Source organism: Pristis pectinata, chromosome 31 (assembly GCF_009764475.1).
Source record: "Pristis pectinata isolate sPriPec2 chromosome 31, sPriPec2.1.pri, whole genome shotgun sequence".
NCBI lineage: Eukaryota > Metazoa > Chordata > Chondrichthyes > Rhinopristiformes > Pristidae > Pristis > Pristis pectinata.
The window spans coordinates 8,340,137-8,364,278 of record NC_067435.1 but is presented as its reverse complement, the minus strand read 5'-3'; the positions used below and the strand labels follow the sequence as shown (position 1 = coordinate 8,364,278).

Here is a 24,142-nt window from a genome sequence, read left to right as displayed (position 1 = left end):
GATGAAAGAATCTGTTTACTCATTTCCTAGATGAGGGAATTTCAGAACAAGTAATCCGGAGGCTGGGACTAAAATTTGGAATCCTACCACATTTTAATGTAGTTTATAAAATAAATCTGGACTAAGCTGCTAACATCAGTAACAGTGACCATAGAGCTAATATTTAGATATATTTCCTTGCTTTGGCCCATATCTGATTCTTGCCTGACTTTTGAGGCCTTTAGTTCAAAGAAAATTAGATAAGGCACAAATGCCCCGAGGGCTCTACTAGGAAGCTAACGACTCCCCTGGGCTTGACTCCTTTTTGTCTCTTCCACTCTTACACCTCCCACTGAACTCGATCCCAATAATTAATTTATTTTTCCAGCGGTCGATTGATTTTTGGCTATTTCCTTTGTATTTCAAGTAGAACTGGTTTGGCATCCTGAGTTAATATATTCTGTGCCTGATTTCCAAAGCTGTTTCACCTTGTCAGCTGAAGATAATGTGTCCAATAATCTCAATGTGTTCCAGACATGTTTTATAATCCAATTTATTTGAGCCATTTAGAATATCCCACAGTAACTGGGTACAGTAGTGAGGAGCGAGAGGTCCATCAACAATTGTCCCAAGATTATCTGCTATATTTCTTTTTCCAATGGAGAATTTATTATGAAATTGGGAATTTACTGTTTGGTATTATGTGGAGATGTAATCAACACCCAAGGATTGTTCATTTTCATTGGATTTCAGGGTGAAAATATTTTTATTAAAAGTTGATTTGTGAGCAGCAATTATTCACAAAATTGATATAAATATTAAATAATTCAGTGCTTTAATAATGCTAAGTAACTTATCAGATATATTTTTCAGTATTGGGACATGGAAGATTTTTGCAAGTTACAAAGATGCCCCCGACGCAAATTTCACAACTCAATTTGAAGTGAAGGAATACGGTGAGGAAAATTAACCATTGTGATCAACCATGGTGATTGAAATTAAAAGCCATAGTTTCCTATGATAGAAAGCTTAGAGCTGACGTGAAACCCATAGCAGAATGCTTTAGTGTGATACGTTGTTCCCACTTTGATACGTCTTTTGTCAATTGGATGTTCAAGCAAGTATTTTGGTTGAAGTTATTTGATTCTTTTCTTAATGATCCAGACGGTGCTTTCCTCTCACATCTTCAAATGCCCCATCTCATGATACTCACAGCTAGTTTCAAGCCAGCAGCGCATTTATGAGACTGACGTAATAACTGTATTCACCTTGCTCAAAGATGCAACCATCATAAGTTATAAGAGGAACAACAGTTCTTTTGCAATGCTGGTGCCTTGGCATTAACTCTATTTAAAGGAGTCTGCTGCAACAGTTCCCTGACCAGTGCAGGCTCCCAACCCAAGAAGGCCACATTTAATTATTTTTAATTATCCTGCTCTCCTTGGAGGGTGTGGCAGCACAAATGTGGTCATCATGCTGAACCCAAACCCTCACCACAACCTCCCAGGGACTGCCTAGTTCCTGATACTTGGGCACAGTTCCAGCTCTCCAAACACCCACCACAAATCATAAGGACTCAATACCAGGTGTTCTCTTCCTCCATCAATCTGGCCCTAGCTTTGGCCTCAAGACCTGTGTCTTCCTATTTTGAGTCTTGTGCATAACTGAATTTCACAGAGTCATTCTCATGACAGAAAGATAACCAGCAACAATCTTTTAGTACCCTTTGAATGTCACCGTAGGCTTTCTAGCTTTGTGTTGTTTTGGCTCTGTATCCTAACTCACACTGTTCCATTCACATATCGCTACTCTGCTTTCTAATCGACTATGGCATTTGGATATGCAATCAATAGGTTTTAAAATTGTTATTGTTATTTTCAAATCTCACCTTGATTTCATCTCTCCCTTGCTCCATAATCTCCTCCAGCTCCACATCCCTCTGAGATATTTACATTCCTCCAACACTTGCTTCTTAAACATCCCTAAGTGTCATTGTTCCATCATTGTTGGTCAATCCTTGACATGCCAAGGCCCTAATCTTTGGAGTTCCTTCCTTGAACCTTTCTACATTATCTTCTGAGATACCCTTTGTAACTATCTCTTTTCTCAAGATTTTGTTCACCTGTTGCAATATCTTCCAAAGCAAAATACCACAAATGGTGGAAATCTGAAATAAAACCTAAGTTCTGGAAATACTCATCAGAATGGGCAGCATTATGAAGAGATAAACAATATTTCAGCTTGATGGTCTTTCATCAGAACTGGAAGAGTGGGAAAGGTGTCTAATGTACTGAGTATCTCTCATATTTGTTAGTTTTTAATCCCAATAACTCCTTATGTGGCTCAGCATTCATATTTGATTTCATTATTGAGATTCAAGTTGAGACAGCTTGTGAGATTAAAGACAACATAGAAATGGAGGTTGTTTTTTTTGCACACTTCAAGAGTAATTAACCTATTTGTTGCAAAGAGATTTGGGGAAAGCTGATGTGGTCAGGAGTGATACATACTTTTTCATTGTCTAAGTCCTTTGGAGCTGTCTGGATTTGTCCATGGGAATAAATATTATTGTTCTTCTTGTATCTTTGCCAGTGTTGCCAAGCTTTGAAGTTACCTTGGATTCACAGAGGCAGTTTTTCTACATTGATGACAAAGAATTATACATTACTGTCTCTGCAAGGTTGGTATTGTCTTCTATCAGAAAATGGGATTCTTGGAAAAATTGGGAGAGAAATTTGGCTTGAATTGGTGACATCAAATTGGTGCATAAATTGGATGTAGTGTTGATCTCACTTCTGCATTGGTCTAACTAGCAAATGGAATTTGCCGTGCAGTTTGTGTTAGCTGGGGTTGAATTGCTGGTTCAGCCACAACTGGAGTACTGTCTTCAATCCTGGTTGCTGCACATTGGGGGGTTTATTTGTGGCAACCAGAGGGAAGGGCAGGTGAAATGATTTACCTGAATGGTCCTAGGCTTAGAGAAGTACTTCAGCTGCATGGTTTGATGGACTTGTTCTCTTCAGACAAAGAAGATTGAGAGGAGATCTGACAGAGATGTACAAAACTGACCAGTTTCCTTTAGATAGACAGGCAAAAACTGTTCCTATCAGGGGATAGTTCAAGGATTGAGGGACACATTTAAAACTTTGGGTAAATGTTATGAGTGGGATATGAGGAGAAATATACAAAGAATAACCTAACAGGAAATCAGTGCTTTCAAAAGAAATTTGGATGGGCTGTTTAGAGACTAATTTGTAGCACTATGGGGAAAGACTGGGGAAATGGGAATGGAAAGATTTCTGTACTGGTGAGGCATAATGGCCACAATGATCTCAATAGCCTTCTCCTCTGCTGTGACAATTCCACATGTTCATGATTCACTACAATTGTTTCAGAGACATTTTTATCCTGGTTTTATTCGTTTCAGATACACTTATAGAAAAGCCGTTGAAGGTCGAGCCTTTGTTCTGTTTGGAATATTGAAAAATGGTGAAAAGTTGAGCATTGCAAAGTCACTTCAAACAGTGCCTGTAAGTAGGATCTGTCAAGTTTTCCAAAACTTTAGGAATCCAGGATAATTCTAATCTTGTCTTGTCCTCAAGATATCTCAAGGAAAATTTATTGTTTGTTCCAACTCACCCAAGGTCACAGAGAAATTGTTTAATATTGATCATCTTAGAAAACTAATTGCTTTCTTCACAATACTGAAGGTTGGATGTTTTATTTTGCTGTTAGTTATTTATTTTGTGTGATAAAATGTTGGATGCCCTTTTTAATTTTGGGCTGTTGCTTCAGTTCTGGGCTGTACTTTTTGGCTTTGACAGTTGCAGGGATGAGTTTGGAAAAAAGTTTGGTCCCATCATCGATGAGTGAGGAAGGGCTGACTCTGAGGCATGGAACAACAAGAAAATGACATACAGGTGGAAGAAGGAGGGTCTGTTCAAGAAAACATGCTCTCAGTGAGAATTCAGCAGAGCTTTCTTCTTCATGGATTTTTCATAGAAGTGATGCTTTAAGTGCCTTTGTGTCACCAAGCAGGTTACAATCTGGCTGCTGAGCAGCATCAGTTTTCATTGGTACAAAATAGAAAGAGCCCATTTGGCCCAAGCAATCTGAACCGCTGTCATGAAGAGCAATCCAATTCGGACCATTTACCTTCCTTTTTCCCCATATTTAAGCAATGGCTTGAAGACACAAGAGGGTGTCTACGTGCATGTTTTTTCCAATTTGTTGTATTTCAGTACCCTTCTGAAAACTGCAGTCTCCATTCATCATCCTACCAGGTGGTGGATCCAAGCCACTGCTTTTGGCACATTACCTTAAATACCTGTCTTCTGGTTATTGACCATTCAGTCATTGGAAACAATTTGACTGAAATCAGTCTTTACGCATTGTGATTTTGAACAACTCAATCTATTCTCAGCTCAGCCATGAAAATGAAAAAAAAACACAGGTGCTAGACATCGGAAATAAAAACAGAAAATGCTGGAGGCACTCATCAGGTCAGGACACAACTGTGGAAAGAAAAACAGAGCCAACATTTCAAACAGAAGATATATTGTTGGAACTGGGAATGTGAGAAACCAAGTTAATTATGTTAAATATGCATTGAGGGAAGGATGGAGAGGACAAAGAGATTGTCACTGATGGAGTGGGGCCGCATTTGCCCAGATGCTGCTGATGTTTTTGGGCTATCTGGTTATTAGATTATGAGAGAGAAATAACAAAGAGATTTGGTAATGCTGTGAAATGCAGGTTAGAGCTGTTGCTGAAAGCTGAAACCAAAATGAAATGCCCAGCACATCAGACAGTCTCTGGGTAGAGAGAAACAATATTACAGCTGGATAATCTTGCAGCAAGGCTGGCCAGTTTGATACAAACAGAAAAAGTGAGTGATCTGAAATTGTCGAATTTGATTTTAAGTCCCAAATGTTGCAATGTACCAGGATGGAAATGAGGTGCAGATCATCAGGCTTATGTTGGACTTCATTGTAAAACTGTAGAGGCACAGACAGATAGGGTGGTAGTGGGATGGAGAATTAAAATGAGAGGCAATTGGAAGCTCTGCATCGCCGTTACAGACTGAATGCAGGAGTTCTGCAAAGAGGAAACCTGGTCTGTATTTGGTCTCATAAGTGTAGACAAAACCACATCCTGAACAACAGACTGGAAGAAGTGCAATGTTGTGAAAATGAACTGCAGCCTTTTCAAAGCTGTTTGTATGGTTAGGGCAGTTGAATATTTGTAAATGTCTTTTTGACATTCACAACTACTCAGTAAAACTTGGGCCACATAAAGAAAGGTTTGAAAAGTTAAAGATAATCATTATTTTGCATCTAAGAAGTTGAAAAGCACTTACAACACTAAAAATTAACTTAACTCATTAAAATTAACAACTAAATAAAAAGCATAATTAACATTTCTGAAGCCATTGTGTCTCCTTATTTGACTGGGAACTGCTGCACTGGGTCTGGTTCAAGCTTGTATTGCTGCTTGCTCAGGTCAGAGGATCGGCCCAATTCTCCTTGTTTGGCAAAACTGGATATTTTTATTTATTCAAAAAATATTTACACAAATTCGTTCACCTTCAGTTTCTCTAATAAATGGAATGTAAATTGATAATAGAAATAAATAATGTCAGTACTTTCAAAACCAACTGCTGTCTGTGCCCCTTTTCCCCCCAACTTACTTCTCTACCCCTCCCCTCACCCCCCACCGCCCCAACATCTCTGAGATGCTCAGTAACATCACTGACAAGCTTTTCACATACTTGTACAAACAGATGTGACTGGTCTTTTCCCTAAACTGCAACTTAACTGTGACAGTTTTTGAGGTGGCTTCTTCACATATTCCTGATTTTAGATTTAAAAAAAACAAAAAATACCATATTAAAACAAAAGGTGTAATCAGTATTTGCAGAAAACAATGAGAACAGTGAAAATAAATGATAAGAGAGAAGGGACACAGTACGAGTAACAGTGAATCAGTGTAAGAGGTAGATTCACAGGTGGCAGGTACAATTTCTTAAAAAACTTGGACGGTTAGAGTCTTTTCCCCAGGGTTAGGGAGTCCATAACTAGAGGGCACAGATACAAGATAAGAGGGGAGAGAATTACAAGAGACCTGAGAGGACACAGTACAAGTAACAGTGAATCAATATAAGAGATAGACACACAGGTGGCAGGTGCATTCTCTTAAAAAAGTTTTACCATTAACATTGCTGCAGAAAATCAGCTGCAATATCGAGAACTCTCTAAACTCTGTACTTGCAGATTATAAATGGCCATGGAGAAGCTGTCCTGAAAAAGGACCACTTGATTGGCAGCTTTGAAGACATTAACTCACTGGTTGGAAGTTCAATCTATGTTACTGCAAGTGTTATCACACATACAGGTGAGTGTTTATCTTAATGCAGTTTAAAGAACAATGAAATGATGCTTATGTACTGATGTAAGGCCATGCCTGGTTATACTGTATATGTATTAGTTATCTCTGGCTTGTATAGTGTGGTCAAGTCTCTTCTCATGTTATCAGCTTAAACTGGTCAGAATCAGCTAGACAAGCAAAAGATTGGTCAAATTTAAATAAGTGAGTTATCCCCATGGCTACCTTGCATTTGTATTTCTGACGAACTTTTGCACTGCAGTCGTTTAAGGTCAATTTGCATACATTCTAAACCATGAAACTACCCATATCCACAAGTCTAGATTGCAAGATTTTGCTTGTTGAAGCAGTTCAGGAAAGTACTTTAAATTTACCCCTTTGTTCTGGAAACACAGACACCAGAGATTTGTCAAAAAATCTTCAATTGAATTACCAAATGGTTTAACTTCTAAAGGCATGACTGCTACTGTCTTGAAATACAAGCCCTGAAAACTCATAGAAATGAGACCACCTGAAATTTGCCCTCCTCATGTGGAAATAAAGCTCGCTCACACCTTATTGTCTACCTGCACTGCACTAGAAGGCATTAGATTCCTAAAGAACCATTATTATGTGAAAATCCCCCCTCCCTATATAGCTTATTTAGCCTTCTATGCACAGCGTGGACCAGTTGAACGAAAGGGCCCGTTTCCATGCTGTATGACTCTATGACTATGACTCTATGACTCATTCTCATTGACCCAGTCAAAAAGACTTAGACATTACTGGATTTCACGGATCTTTGCTTGAAAGGTAACTTCCAAATGAGTTCTCTACCCTTTGTTGTAGCAAACAAATCCTTTGTCAAGCAACAAACTAAATTAAATGAAAACAAAAAAATAAATTGCTGGAAGAATTCAGCGGGTCAATCAGCATCTGTGGAGGCAAAGGGATGGTTGACGTTTCGGATTGGAATTGGTTTATTATTGTCACTTTTAATGAGGTACAGTGAAAAACTTGCTTGGCATACCATTCATACAGATCAATTCATTACAGTGTGCATTGAGGTAGTACAAGGTAAAACAACATAGAATGCAAATTAAAGTGTCACAGCTACAGAGAAAGTGCAGTGCAGGTAGGCAATAAAGTGCAAGGTTATAACGAGGTAGATTGTGATGTCAAGAGTCCACTTTATTGTACTAGGAAACTGACCGTCCATCAGATTTCTTAAGTAGATATTTGTTAACTGGTGGAGAGTTGGATATGAATCATTCCTTTATCGATGCTACTCTAATTCTGGATTTCTTTACCCGATGGCATCCTAGGAGTACCTTCTCCACATGGAACAAAGTAGTTCAGGAAGGCAGCTCAGCACTACCTTCTCAAGACTATTTCTTGAATAAAAATGCACAAATGTAACTATTTTATTGATTTTAAGTCATGCTGTGGATTTTATTTTCTAAATCTGCACATTATTTCACTGGAACCTGCTTATCAGCAGCCATGCTGACATTATTAAAATCTTGAAGTACACTCTGGACCCAGGCTGAGACCCTCACACCAAACATGGACAATGAAGAGTTGCGTAGGGCATTTTGACCTTTATAAATAAAGTCTCTTGTTACTGATCCAGATGTGGAACTACAGGGTTTTGACCCACAAAAACAAAACATCAGAGATGCTGTAAATAAAGAGAAAATAGTGCAATTGCTCAGCAGGTCAGGTGGCATCTGCAAAGAGTGAAACGTCTTTTAAAATTTCATCTAGTTGATAATCTGACATAGTGTTTTGACCTATTTTGTAAATTCTGGTACAGATTGAACTACACCAAGATTTCTCATAGAAAACGTGGTCAAACTCTCCTCCAGCAGAGAATGGGTCAAATACTTCTGTGTGACAGTCAATACCCAGCAAGAATGATGGCACACATTGCCTCAGAGTGCCTTTTTAATTCTTTCACTCTGGGGACTAAAAGATTCCCACCAGCTCATTATTAATGTAAAATGCTCTCCATTGAATCTAAGCATTATTTTGTAAAGGTTTCCATCAGCAATATTTAAAATGTAGTTATGCCAATATTGCAATTTTAGCAAACCCAGAGCAGAAACCTTTCACATATGCAATTGTGTAAAACACCTCATGTATTTTTCCTTATTTCTGCCTTTTACTCTTTTTTTGCAGGCAGTGACCTTGTAGAAGCAGAAAAAACAGGCATAAAAATAGTTGTCAGCCCATATGCAATCTTGTTCACCAAAACTTCCAAGTATTACAAGCCTGGGATGCCCTTCGACATGATGGTACAGTTGTTCCTATTCTCTTCATCTTTCTCTCTTTCCTTTTCATAACTTCACAGTATGTCTTTGCTCAATAATTCTCTTGTTCTTTGTTACCCAAGGTCTATGTAACAAATCCTGATGGTTCCCCTGCCAGTGGAGTTCCTGTGAAGTATGACAATGCTGATGTCAAGTCCAAAACCCATGCTGATGGAATTGCTAAGTTGACAATAAATACGCCTGGAGAGCCAAGGAACTTTGATATAAGAGTAAGAAATAAGCCATTCAATATACACTCATAGGGATGAAATAACAAAGTGGACGACTTTTTCCTACTGTGCTTGTGCTGGTTCTTTCAACTAGTCCCACTCCTTTTTCACTGCACCTTGTAAATTATTTTCCTTCAAATGTTTATCCAATTCTCTTTTGAAAGTTACTGTTAAATTGGCATACACCTTCTTTGCAGGCAGCACATGTCAGATCATAACAACTGTACTCTGCAGGATCTTCCACTAACTGTGTTAAACTTCTGCTCTCTGGTTACTGACACTTCTGTCACCACCACTTCTTACTCTGTCAAACTTTGCCTAATTTAGAAAAGCCCTTTTACATCATCTGCTGATTTTCTCGTCGGTCAGATCAAACTCTGGAGAAACATCAACCAATTTTCACAACGATTTAAAAAACTATAATTATTTTAAGTTAGCATATACTTGAATGAGCTAACTTACATAATACGACTTTACACATTTCAGGTGCGCTTGGGTTCCTGAATATTTCCTGTACGTGGAACCAATAAAGAAACCATTTATATTTACAGTTTGTAACAATGTAGCTGGAATTCAAAACTGGGCATCCATCAGGTACTGTGGACCATTTGCAGCAGCAGAAATATACACCACCACAACCTGTAACTTCTTGGCCTGGCATATAACCCCCGATATCAAGTCAGGAAACTAACCCTGGTTCAACAAAGTGTACAGAAGAACACCTCAGGAACAGTTAGGAACTTGAACTTAGTGAAGCTGCAACATTTGAGTACATGTATGCTAAACTCCTCGGGGCAGCATCCTCAGTCATGCTAAACAGCAAAAATGGCGGACAATTGACAGAGCTAAGCACATGTCAATGTGTTGAAGTTCTATCATCCTACCACATCTAGTTGTAACAGATAACAGGTTCCAAAAATATTCCCACCCTGGGTGAAAACACTTATCAAAGGCAAGTCATTGTGTTCAGCAATCAGAATTGGAAAAGAGGTATCAAAGGCTTCAAGACCTCCCACAGCACATCACCTGGTGATCTTACATGTAAATTTAAAAACCTATCTCAGCTATGTCATTTACTAATTTACTTCACAGAATGATAAGCATACAACAATTTTTTTTAAAAGTTGGCGGAAGATCAACGTGTGCTTCACAGTTGGAACTTAATTTTCCCTTTTGTCTTTCTGCTTACAGGTTTCAACAGAAGTTCCCGGCATTCCCCGTCAACAACAGGCATCTGCAATGATGACTGCAGAGCCCTATACGACACAAAGTAGTTCAGCGAACTACCTGCACATTGGCATTTCACAAACAGATCTAAGTCCAGGTGAAGATTTATTGGTTAGCCTGAACCTCCGAAATGACAATTCAGAAGTCCGGGAGAGAATAAAATACTTCACCTACGTGGTACGTTTTTCTGCACACGTCTTGCCCTACTATGTTGGCATTCATTTTGAATTCATTAAACCTCAATGAAAATAACAACATGCATTTATATAGGCCAATTAACGTAGTATACATTTTAGATCTTATTAAAGAAGAATTGACATTGAGTCTGGGAGGTATCTGGGAAAATGTTTGTTTCACTAACTAAACTTCCTGGAAGGTATGAATGGTGAAGTGGTTCAGTTTTGAGAAGCTCAAGGCTAGAATTGTGTGAATATAGTTTTCAGAGGGCCATAGAACAGGAGGAAATTGCAGAGTTTGTAACGGGGTGAGATCATGGAGATATTGGAAAATAAGGATTAAAAAAAATAAAATCAAGGTTTTGTGTCACTGTGGTCCAGTGTAAGTTAACATGTGTTGGTGTGTGTTGGTTGATGAGTTTTGCATGATGTCAAGCTTACGAAAAGTTGAGCAAAAGAAGAGCCAAGATACCTGTAGAACCTCCAAAATGTAACTCAGTGAGGTCACACCAACAGAAATGAGATGCAACCACATTATCCATTCCAGCATTGTTAACTGAGGGATAAATGGGGTTCCTGGCGAAGTCTGGAGCTAACAAAGGCAAGGATAAAAATTTCAGTTAATTAATTATTGAAGGAGATAAGGCTTCTCTAGCCACTGAGGACCAAGGTCTTGTGCATTGCAGACCAAGTTTGCATGATCAATTGTGCATAACAGCACATGCATTGCTTTGAAATCTTGCAATCACTGTGCAGGTCACAGAGGCAGTAAGTTTGGGGTGAGAGAGGGAGTTGATTGATGAAGAATACCATGGTAGTTGGGAGATGATCATGGGCAGAGGATGAATAAACAAGGAGGGGAGGGTCCATGGAGATGACTCTTGAAAATAATGCTGCTGAATACTGTAGCAGTGTTCTTTCACTGGCAAGATGTTTATGTGTCCTCTGCTTCAAAATCAATTGGCCTCACACTTGTGCTACTGGGGAAAAAATATGTGAATTCCAAAGCTTCTTTTGTATGCCATTAATAATTTTCAGAAGTGTTCATGATGAACTAGTTTTGAAATTAGGACAGGAGAGACTGCAAATGCTGCAAGTCCAGATTAAGGGCCTTGGCCTGAGACGTCGACCGTCCATTTCTCTCCTTAAATACCACCTGATCCGCTGAGTTCCCCAGCAATATGTATGTTACACTAGTTTTGAAGTGAAGTTGCTGTTATATTGTTTGAAACAGCACATTCGATTTGCACACAATAACCTCCCATAAACATCAAAATTATATATACAAAGCAACTTGTGTTTAGATATTCTGATTCAAGGGGTGAGGTTTTTACTGCTGAGCCACAGCTTGACTATATGAGTGACATACCCAAGAAAAAAAAGGGTGTTTGGGGGATGATATGAGGAGTTTTGGGGGAGTTAGTAGTGGCTTTGATGGGCTGATGAAACCTATCCAATTGTGTCCTGGCTAAACACTGGGAAACTCAGTACCTGTGTTGTACTTACCTATATAAGCAAATTCCTGTAACTTAAGAGGCTCTTATGGATCCCTGATTATATGCCAATGTTCTTTGGCAATCTTTCTCTCAGATTTGTTGTTAGCTAAGGAGGTTAAATACATTGTCGGTCATGGACGTGAAACTGACTGGTAGGTAAGGGTGAAATAACAGTAACCCATGATCTAACTCAGTTCCAGAACTGGGTCAAGGGGCTCAATGACTACCTCTTGTTCCAATTTCAAATTCTTTTGCAATTCTTCAATTTCAATTTCTTGTGCAAAAAACTGCAGAGTTGTGGATACAACTCCGCACATCATGAAAACCAGCTTCCCCTCGATGGACTCTGCCTACACTTCTTGCTTCTTGCATCCAGCATTATCACAGACCCCGTTCACTCTGGACATTCTTTCTTCTCCCCACTCCCATCGGGCCGAGGATACAAAAGCCTGAAAGCTCGTGCCATCAGGCTGAAGGACAGCTTTTATCCCACTATTATGAGACTATTGAATGGTCCACTTTACGATAAGATGGACTCTTGACCTCACAATCTCCCTTGTCATGGCCTCTCACCTTATTGTCTGCCTGCTCTGCACTTTCTCTGTAACTGCAACACTTATTCTGCATTCTGTTATTGCTTACCGTTCTTCTACCTCAATGTACTTATGTGATAAAATGATCTGTATGGATGGCATGTAAGACAAAGTTTTTCACTATACCTCAGTACACGTGATAATAATCCAATTTACCGATTTAATTTTAATTTACCAATATCTCTTCCTGATTACTAGCTGTTGATTTACTCATTTGGTAATGTATTGGCAAAGCTTCGTGAATGAAGTATTATGTCATGGAGTTGCCAGCTTTCATAAAACTCAAACTTCTGTGAGCATTATGTCCCAGTACAACTTCCTCTGTAACTTTGAGGTTATGTATTTGTCCTTCCAGCTATCCTGCAAGGTATACTTGCAGGATAGCTGCCCAATCACAGTGTAATTGCCAAGTGCATGTTGTGTATGGGTGATGGTTCAACTTGTAGCTGGGGGAAAGATGGAGGAATAACTTGTTTTGATGAGGTGGATGATTTGCGATAAGGTTAAACCCAAGCCTTGTTCCCCTCAAATGGATATTGTTTAAAGAAGTAGGGACTCTTCTATCCCTCAATTAGCAATACTGGAATGGAGTATGTGATTAGATCTCATGGCTGTTGGTGTGACTCCCTGTGTTACAATTAGGTGGCTATATTTTCATGCAGCTGAAAAACTTGATTGGCTGCAAACTTCTTTTGGAAGCTCCGAGATTGAGAAAGCTCCTGAATGCAAGCACATTCTTCTCTGAGTTACAGAGAACAAAGTGAGATGAAGAGGATACAGCTGTGGAAGTTATCTGAAGTTGAATAAGAGCCAAGGTTGCAAAGTCTGGCTCAGCCTGTAACAGTGGTTGGGTGGGGAATTGAGGGGTTGATTTGACACTGAAGGAGTCCTTGGTATGCAGATGGGTGATCTGTTAGAGAGGGAAAAAAGCAATGAGAATGAGACATGAGTAGCAGGAAAACAGGAGCCCTGACATTCTGCCTGAAGTATCTACTGCCAACATAAATATTCTGTCATCTTTTTCAAAATGTTCAATACCTTTGGGCTCTTCAGAGCCCAGGATCCTTCTGTTGACCATTTGCTCAAATTCTTGCTGCAACAGATATGGTTTTTCATGATACTTTAATTCATATTAAAAGTATGTGCAAAGAATACAGTGATAAAGTTATCTCTGTGGATTTTATTCATGTTTGGGGATGAGTGTTTCATTCACTCAGATGGTTGTTCCATTTTGTTTCTATTTCCCTCTGTGTATCAAAGTTAAAGTTCGCCTGAGGCTGTTACAAAACAAGTCAATATTTTATTCAATTTGAATCAATGGGATTAAATATCAGACACTGGCTTTAACCAGTCCAGTGCTGCTCCATCTGTGCCCCCATCTGAAACAAACTTGTTACCAATCTCTTCACAAATGTTTGTTCAATAAATTTCTATATTTCTTAATTTATTTTGTTGTGCTTTCTTTTGGCAGTTGATTAACAAAGGGAGGATAGTCAGCTTCGGGAGACAGAAAAGAATGCAGAATCAAGTCATGGTGACCATGCAAATTCCAATCAACCCGAATTTAATTCCATCATTCCGACTCTTAGTTTATTACTACATTGAAAAGGGATCACAGGTCGAAGTTGTTGCCGATTCTGTGTGGATTGATGTGAAGGACACATGCATGGGAACAGTAAGTATCCCATTTTCTGTGACAAGGAGGGTGGTAGAATGTTAACATTTAGGAACTCAAGGCTCAGAGCACCAGAAACATTATTTGGGAATAAGATTAACAACACGAGCCATGATTCTTATGAATGGTTCCAATTCATACCCAATCCCAGTGCAGCTGGGATCAAGCAAGGCTTTGTCTTTGCTTCAGTTCACTTCTCAGTCTTGCTCATAGCAATGTTGCACCTCATCTGCAGCTTGCTGTAGGTTGGGGAATAGCTGTTTAACAAGGACAGAGTGTGTACTTTCTTTGCTCATTATTATTCAGAAATCAAGGTGCAGTTGTGTGTACAACAGTAGCATCACATGGTGGTGTTAAAACGTAAGGGTATGCAGTGAATGCTTCACAAAGTTCACCACCACTGCTTCCTGCTGTAAAACCTGAGCGTCTTAGTATCTGGTAAGTTCTGTTACGACCATAAACAACAGTGTAATCCATGTACCTATTGGTACCAACTATTTTAAGATAAAAGAGCCTGTATAAACCATGTGGCATTCAAACTATCCAAACAGGATTTATACATTTGTGATGCCTGGTTTAGATGATGTAAATCTTGGATTATTTAGTCACAAGAGACTTTGCAAGTCATCTGTATCTTAAGATGCCATGTCAACTGCTTCTGCAGCCAACAATGCATGCACAATAACAAAAGATCCTTTGTTTTTCATAAATTGTAGTGCTAAGAGTGTGCTTGCTTTTAAAAAAAATACATGGAAAAAAACTGGAATGGAAGCAGCTCGTCTTTGACCCAGAGAAACTGTCTAAGAAGAAGAACTCACACTAAGTCAGTCTGCAGGTGGTGCCTGTCTGCACACAATCTGTTCAGCGAGTGAGATTTCTCTTTCTGTTGTGGACTTTTCCAGTGTCATACAAAGAGGAAACTGGATTCTGGACCCTCAACCCAACTCCTTCCCAACCCACCCAATTCCACATTAAGTACTAAAGTATTGGCTTCCATAGCGACCCATCAGATCTGCGGTCTGAAACGAATCTTCTGGGATGTGCTTGATGAATGTCCTCTCTGCTATCTGAGCTCACAGGGAATTTGAGAGTCATCAATTGTTGATGGCTTTGACAGATACCTGCAGTGCGGACAATCTCCATATTGTAGTGTGGTGCCACTCATATGATGATTGGGACAGACCTGAGAGTTGAAATCTGTCCATTCATACAGTTTACTCCAATGAAATCAAGTGAAGTCACTGAAACTGATGAGAATTTAAGGAGGCTGCAAATTAGTCTTGCACTAGAATTGAGTATGATACATTTAGTATTGTGAGGTGTAAGCAAATTGTTAATGTATTAATTACTGCTTGTAAAACCATCATCCCCTAAAATAAGTTAATTTTGTTAATTTTGACTGATCTGATTTCTTGTGAATATTTCAAAATGTAAGATGCTTTGAATTTTTTTAAATGTTTATGACATACCTGCTTCTCAATCGTATAAGTTTGAATTCTATACAAAATATTTTTTAAAAATTAAGAATTTCGTATTTTGTTCCTGATTTGCCATTAATGAAAATTTGTTGATGCTGTAAATTGTTGGCAAAATTGATAACTTTGTGGCTGCTGGACACCAGGGAAACCTTTGAACTGACATTTGACAATAACAGGAGTTGGGCAAAGAATGTCCATGCAACTATATTGCTGGGAGTTTGGGAATGGCTTTGAAGTCAGCATTCATTGAGTGTTGTCACTTTGCCCCAGTCACAATTTCTGTGGATGTAATTTGAGTAAGCAGAGCCAAATTTGATGGCAGCCAGCAGCAATTCTTGTTTCAGCAGTAACTTGCTATTTGTGACAATGTGGTTTTGTGACATTTCTTCCCAGCTGAAGGTTTCTGCTGCAAATCCAATTGATGACAAAAAATTATACAAACCTGGAAGTGGGTTCAAAATGAAAGTGACAGGGGATCCTGGAGCAAGGGTCGGACTTGTTGCCGTTGATAAAGCAGTGTTTGCACTGAGTAAGAAGAATAAAATAACGCAGAGTAAGGTAAGAAAGTCTTGATCTTTTTCAAAACGTTTATATCTAGAAAGTACTCGTGACAGGCATACAGGAAAATACTTGTCATTTGACAGTTTCCAACAATTTATTTTAAAGAATGCTGCCAGCAATTAATTGTCATTCATTCAGTTCCTAAATTGAGTTCGGAGGAAGGCCTTCAACAGAATGAAGAAAGTTCTGAACTCGAGTGCTGAACCTTTGAATTCTCTACACTCGACGGCTGTGGTGCCTGAGTCATTCATTGAAGACAGAGATTGATAGGTTTCTGGACATTAAATGATTTGAGGATTGAGCTAGAAAATAGTGCTGCCATAGAAAATCAGCCATAATCCTGAGGAAAGGCAGAGCAGGCTAAAATGGCCTGATGGTCTACTCCTGCTCCTTTCTTGTGGTCTTTAATATGACAATCTATTAGTTTTATGGTCCCCATTACCCAATGATACTTTTTAGTCAAGCTTATTTAATTAACTGGTTTTAGATTTTGCAGGTACACTTGTAGGCCTTGAACACTTGGCTGAACATTATCAGCCCAAGCTGGATGACTAACTTGCCAGATCAGTAATGTGTCTGTTTCCAACTCTCTCTTGGGAGCATTGCCCACATATCATCTCAGAAGGAAATAACAGCCAGTGGCTATGCAATTGCCTCTGGTATTTCTGCACAACCTGCTAACTCAATTTAGTGTACATCAGCACACTTTCAGCTTGGTTCACATGCTTCATGTGTGTGTGTGTGTGTGTTTCACACAGATCTGGAGTGTGGTGGAGAAAAGTGATATTGGTTGCACTCCTGGAGGTGGTAGAAATTTCCTCGGTGTTTTCTCAGATGCAGGATTAGCCTTTGCAACAAGCACTGACATCAAGACCGAAACAAGAGCAGGTACTGGTTTCTGGAAGCACTCAGTTTTGAATTAACATTTTATAAAGTGAATGTTGTGTTAATGCTAAGTTTCTATTTATGATAGTAGCTTGTTTAGAGATCAGTGCAGGTAAATGTATAATGCAATGCCCTGTAAATGCCCTGGAGTCATTATCCATGGTGTCTCCCAAGGATCTATTTTAAGGCCCCATTTCAAATTCACCAGCTGTCCCTCAACAATGCAACCTGAAAGTAGTCCTGGTTTCCCCACATATGTTGATGATAGCCAGCTTCCCTTCTCACCATCTTTCTTGATGCCTTCAATGTCTCTAAATTGCTAAAGTACCGACCCAACATTTAGCGCTACACGAACAGAAGATTTGATTTGCCAAATCAATTAAGATTTGCTATTGTCATTGGTCACTTTTACATGCTGTTTTCCCGCTAGCGATTTAATTCATTTCCCAGCCAACTGCCTGATGATGACTGTCCACAACATTGGTGCCATATTGCCCCTGAGATTGGATTAGATCACATATCCACATCATCGCCAATGCAGCGTATTGTCAGTACTGTAATATTACCCATCTCTGCCACTGCCTCAGCTCACCCGCTGCTGAAACCTTTGAGTTGTCGCTTTGTTACATTAAGACTTCCCTATTTTAATGGACTCCTGGTTGGTCTCCCTTGTTTTCCTTCTCTTGAACTTGAGCTACTCCAGTTGTTTATGTCCTTCCACAAACTAAGTCACATGTTGACCTGCACTGGCTCTTGATGAAGTTTTAAAATTCTCATCCTTGTATTCTCGTTCTTCTATGTCTTCTCCCTGTTTATCTCTAAACCCTTCCATCTCTACTGTCCACTAAAAAAATTCTGGTCCATTTCTGGTCTCAAGAGCAGCCCTGCTTTGAACCGCTTCACCACTGGTGGCTGCACTGTCGGCTGCCAAGATATTGAGTTCTGGAATTCCCCCTTTAAAATTCTTCAAACCTACCTTGGTCACGTGATCAGTCATGTGTCCAAATTTCTACTTGTGCTCTCTGTGTTGGTCTTTGATAACACTGCTGTTTTGGGTCATATAAATGCAGATTGTTGTTGTTATTATTGTCATTACAGAAATGCACACCCAACAGTTTTTACATCAAATATATGTAAAAACATTTTCAAAAACATGATATTGTACATCATGCACATCTCTGGTTACCACTGGAGTTTTATCTCCCACATTCATAACTTCTATAACTATCCTATCAACTTGCTTCACTTGTTGAGCAAAATGTTGATGAAACAATTGACATTATGTGGAAGAGTCGATCCCTCCACAGTAGATCAGTGTACAGTGACTGGTCATGGGTAGCAACATACAAACATGTGAAATGGAAGCAGGAGTAACCCATCAACCATTCACCCAGTTCCACAATTTAATAATATAATGGCTTTTCTGACTCGCAGCTAAACTTGGCTTTGTTAACACCCTTGCTTATCAAGTATCTATCTGCCTTAAAAATATACTCAAAGACTCTGCTTTCACCACTCTTTGAGGAAAAAAGTTTCTAAGGCTCATCACTGTCTAAGCGAGAAAAAAATTAATCAAAATCTAAAATAGGCTCCCCCTTATTTTTCAGCAGTGAGCACTTGTTCTAGCTTTCACCCAGAAGAAGGAACATACTCTCCACATCCATTCATGATCACTTGGGATTTTTTTATCTCGTAATCAATTCCCCTTTTAATCTTCTAAGCTGCAGCCTTGCCTCAAAAGACAGCCACCCTTTCCAGGTGTTTGTCTTAAAGCTGCTTCAATTGGTTCCACCCTATTCACATCCATCCTAAAATAAGACGGTAGTGTACACAGTGCTCCAGATGTGGTGTTAACATTGCCCAATATAAATGAGACAAAACCTCCTACATTTGTATCCATTTGTCTTGCAATAAATGACTGTATTGTGAAAAAAACAAGAGGCTGGAGGAACTCAGACTGTGGAGAAAAGCAGACGGTCAACATTTTGAGTCAGGACCCTTCTTCAGGACTGAAGATAGGAAAAGGGGAAGCCTGATATATAGTGGGGGGGGGGGGGGCGGGGAAACAGTGCAGTGATAGGCGAGGAGAAATAAAGAAAAATTCTTGCAGCCTAATAGCATGAACATCAAATTCTCTCACTTTAATCCAACCCGCCACCATGCCTCTTCTGTTCTTTTGCTCCCTTTCCTAGCCTATCTCTCTTTATTTCTTTTCCCCAATTTTTTTTCCTCTCCTCCCCTCCCAACATGGAGCATCAGCCTTCATACCTTTGACCCATCCCCTGGTGGATCTGCTCTCCCCTCCTCCGCTGCATCTGCCTCTCATTATCTCTCACCTGTGTCTACCTATCACCAGCTTGTGCCCACCCCACCTCCCCTCTTTTGTCCACCTAACACTGCTCTGCTTTTCCCCCCAATATATTGGGCTTCCCTTTATCCTACCTTCAGTCTTGAGATTGGATCCTGACCCAAAACATTGACCATCTGCCTGACCTGCTGAGTTCCTCCAGTATGTTTTTTTTTACCTCGTCCGACATCTGCAGTCCTTTGTTTCTCTAATGACTGTATTGTGTTTACATATGTAATTATTTGCTATACTTGTACACTAGCCATTTGCAAACCATGTCCTGGGACACTCAAACTCCTTTGTATGTGGAGTTAGAATTGGAATTGGTTCATTATTATCACATGTACTGAGATACAGTGAGAAGCTTTAGTTTGTGTGCCATCCGGGCAGATTATACCATACATAAGTACGTCAAGGTAGTACAAAGGGAAAGCGGAGTGCAGAATACAGTGTTACAGTTACCAAGAAAGTGCAGTGCAGGTTGACAAACAAAGTGCAAGGGCTAGGACAATATGGATTGGGAGATTAAGAGTTCACCTTTGAGAATGCGAGGGGTCCATTCAAGAGTTGGATAATAACGGGCTAGATGCTCTGAGAGGTCTGTAATCTCTCACCAATTTAACCATTCGCTTTTTACTTTTCCTGCCAAAATGTACAATTTCAGCTACTTTCCTTCTTTCTTTTCAGCTACTTGGCTACACCTGGAAACCTTTTTGACATCCTAGCTGATCACATCAAATTTACATAAGCTGTATAATTCCCTCATGATTATCTATTTCCAAATGCCATAGACTTGTGAATTCCTCCCAGACTGTTGAAGGTACAACTATTCATCCAGGTTGTATTTGACATCACTACAAATGCACTGTTTAATTTGGCCACACCAATCATTAATGCAATATATTACTCACTCACCTTGACCATTTGTTTCATATATTCTATTGCAAAGTCATTTCTTGTAATAATCTGAAGACATTGGATCAGTACCTAACCCATATTTAGTTCACTAACAGGCATCAGTTTGCCTGCTCATGTTGGTGTCAGAGTGCAGCGGCTCCTTACAAGCTGCTCTCTGCAGATTTACTCATTACTTCTATTACAATTGTTCTGCTCTTTTAAATCGAAATTCCATGACTCTGAATTATTAACAATATTATTTTAAATGTGGCCTGCACTGCACTTTCTGTAACTGTAGCACTTTATTCTGCTACTGATGTGATGAAATGATCTGTATGGATGGCATACCAAACAAAGTTTCTCACTGTACCTTGGTACATATGACAACAATAAACCAATTTACCAATGTTCCCTCATATCCCAAGGCAGCTGATGCCATTATATTTCAGTCTGAATATTAGCACCTAATTAGTTCATTAGACTATTAGTAACTTCAAACCTTTAGTTATTTCTCACACCATTGCAGAAAAGTGTAATTAGCTGCTTCAAAGAGGGCTTGATGCAGCAATTGGCTTCCTTTCTCACAAAATCATTCTTGATTTCATGAAGCTAGGAAAGGGATTTTTAAATAAACTGAGGTTACTGAATATATTGAAACTCCCTAAAGTTGCACCCATATATAAATTTGTACTTGAGGTGATTGTAGGAAGAACAAATTTAGATACATCAGATGTTCTGAAGGTACTGGGGAAAAGATACTAGTTCTTCATCAATCTCTAGTAATCCTCAATATTGCACCAATGACCTAAGTGAGGATTGTCCTTCGACCTTCAATTTTTATTTTGTTCCTTAGATATGGGGCATCTGGCCACTAATGCTCTATCTTTTATTTTATTTGATCATGACCAGTTTGGTCCACTTGTTCTTGAATGATGGTTGAACAGTCCTCACAATATTCTTTCTGTAAAATTCACCATTTATTTATATGTAGCTGTATCAAATCTGTGGCTCAGTGGGTCAATGTTCTTGCCTTTGAGGCAGTCAAGTCAAACCTCATTACATAAACTTGAGCATAAAAATCTAATTTACACTCCAACGGAGTGATGGGAGGTATCATATTTTGAATGAGATACTAAACTCATGACAGCTCTCTCAGCAAGATGTAAAAGAGTCCATTGCATTATTTTGAAGAAGAACTTGAGAGTTCTTGCTGTTGTCCTGGATAATATATATCATTCAAAAAAAATAGTATCTGATGATTAACAATAGCAGTTTATGGAGGCTTGCTGTGTTGAAGATTAAGTTTATTGTTATGGGCATACATACCCAGGATATATATGCCATGAAAATTGGCTTTTTGCAGCAGCAGCACAGTACATTACAAATATGACAAACATAAATTACAGAAATTTAAATTAACATAAATTTTACATTAACTGAAATTAACATAAATTATGCATAGTTTACATGATAAAATAAAAATAGACATAGCAACATCAGTTCTAGTTGAGGGAAATCTCGTCCAAGGTAGAATTAGGGTTTTTCAGGTCAGCTGAAGAACCTGATGGCAGTGGGAAAGAAGCTGTTGTTGAACCTTGTGGTGTGGGTCTTCAGGCTCCTGTACCTCCTGTCTGATGGCAGCAATGAGAAGAGGGCATGGCCTGGATGCTGGGAGTTCTTAATGATGGATGTTGCCTTCCTGAGACATCACCTCTTGTGGATGTTCTCGATGGTGGGGAGAGCTGTATCCATGGTGGAACTGGCTGAGTCCACCACTCTATGTATCTTCTTGCATTTCTGTGCATTGGAATTTCCATACCAGGACATGATGCAACCAGTCAGAAACTCCTTGAACTTCTAAGAAAGTAGAAATGCAAGTGTGCCTTCTTCATGATTGCATATATGTGCTGAGCCCAGGATAGATCCTCTGAGATGTTGATACATAGGAATTTGAAGCTGCTCATCCTTTCTACAGCAGACTCTTCAATGAGGTTGGTGTTAGTTCGTCGGACTTCCCCTTCCTAATGTCTACAGTCAGTTCCTTGGTTTTGCTCACAGTGAGGGCAAAGTTGTTGTCGTGACACCACTCAGCCGACTGACCTATCACATTCCTGTACGCAAAATGACTGCCGTATTTCCTGCTTCAGAAGTATTTCATTAGCTGTAAAATGCTTTGGGAGGTGGAAGGTACGATAGAAATGGTGTCTACCTCTTGCCACTTCATCACTTGTACTGTGAATAATCAAACACACCGGCACACAGTTTCATCCTGCTTCTGACTGTTTCAGTCTTCAATTTTTAGATTTTAAATTTGCTTCACATTCTCAAAATTCCTGAGTCTTGGCTGAAGAAACAAATTAGCAATGGCTGAATGCTGTCACCTCCTTCTTGGATAGTTTTATCTTTGAAGCCTTATATTTCCATATTTGGAAAATGAGCATATTTAATGTATTCATTTGTGTTTGTAAAATTCAATTCTACTTGACACTTCTGAAACAACAGGGCTGCAAATTAAACATTCACATCCGTATGTTTCAATCATTTATTGCAGAGCTGAAGTGTAAACAGCCAAAGAAACGCAAGCGTCGTGCAGCAAATTTGGGGGAGGCCAAGGAAGAGAAATGTATGTAATTTCAATTTCAGAAATGGTTCACTGATATAAATCACATTTGTAAGAATTGTTAATATGGCAGCTTTTTTTTCAAATGATGGTAATCCAATTAAAATGTAATGCTACAGAAGTGAGTTTTAAAATGATAATTAACATTTAAAGGAGAGAGATCAGGTGTGTATTGTGAGATATATCATCGCAGGTCTGTTCATTGCAACCAGTCTGTTATGATTCCTTCATTCAGTCAGGGCTGGTTTTGCTGTTCCTTGACTGCTTTAAGATGCCATACTTGGCTGGCGTGACTTAAAAGTATCATTAAAGGGAACTGCTGGAGGAACTCAGCAGGTCAGGCAGCATCTGTGGAGGGAAATGAACAGTTGACGTTACAGGCCGAGAGTCTGTGTGCCTTGCATTTTGTGTGTGTTGCAATAGAAAAGAGAAGCATAAAGGGGACGATGGAGAGAACAGAGAGAATATCTGTGACAGGCTGCAGACTAAGTTGTCAAGGTGTCAATTTCTTTAACAACTGGCAGTTGGAGACTTAAGATACAAATGACGGAAACTGAGACAAAGAGATGCAGCATGTCCGTGGAGAAAAGATAAAGAGGGAGACATGAAATTGCTAAACTCAGTATTAAATCCCAAGGACTGAAATGAACCAAGATATAAGATGAGATGCTGTTCCTCGATCTTTGATGAGTATTATTAGAGAAAAGCAGGAGGCAGAAGACCGAAGTCAGAGACTTTAAACTGAGATTGGGAGAGGGAGTAAAAGTGACAGGTGAATGAAAGTTCAGGATTGTCGCTGTGGACTGAACAGAGATGTTCTGCAAAGAGGTCACTCAAGTTTTGTTCCAGCATGAATACCCTGGTTATAAAGTTAGGTCAGAGGCTGCGTATGTTGTTGTGAGTGACTCAGCACCCACACCAAAGGCCTTCCAGCATTCACAAGGCATGATGGAAAAATCTCTTCTTTCTTGGATGCGTGCAGTTCCAACAATGCACATCCAGGGCAAAACACCCCATTAACCATTCTAAACACTTGGTTCCTCCACCATTGGTGTACCATCTAATAAACACTGCAGTTACTTGTCTAAGCTACTCCATTAGAACCTTGTAAACCCAGAGTCTTCACCACCAAGAAGGACATAGACACCAAAGGCATGGAAACACCATTAGCTGCAGGTTCCTCTCCAAGTCATGGAAGTATGATATGGAAGTATGCTGAAGGTTCTTCGTCATCACTATGTCTAAATCCCGTGACTCTCTGCCTAACAACTCAGTGGGAGTACTTTCACCAGAGGTACTGCAG

The 24,142-nt window shown here is 39.4% G+C and overlaps 1 protein-coding gene across 1 annotated transcript in view; it reads left to right on the top strand.

The window, feature by feature from the left end:
• LOC127585095 (complement C3-like) overlaps positions 1-24,142 on the top strand; it is a 91,421-nt gene that overhangs the window by 13,702 nt on the left and 53,577 nt on the right. The window contains exons 6-16 of the mRNA XM_052042288.1: positions 853-935; positions 2,572-2,659; positions 3,407-3,509; positions 6,252-6,372; positions 8,524-8,639; positions 8,738-8,884; positions 10,076-10,288; positions 13,848-14,051; positions 15,923-16,087; positions 16,849-16,978; positions 22,771-22,842. Of these exons, the coding sequence (XP_051898248.1) occupies positions 853-935; positions 2,572-2,659; positions 3,407-3,509; positions 6,252-6,372; positions 8,524-8,639; positions 8,738-8,884; positions 10,076-10,288; positions 13,848-14,051; positions 15,923-16,087; positions 16,849-16,978; positions 22,771-22,842 (1,442 nt within the window). The remainder of the gene's footprint in view (positions 1-852; positions 936-2,571; positions 2,660-3,406; positions 3,510-6,251; positions 6,373-8,523; positions 8,640-8,737; positions 8,885-10,075; positions 10,289-13,847; positions 14,052-15,922; positions 16,088-16,848; positions 16,979-22,770; positions 22,843-24,142) is intronic.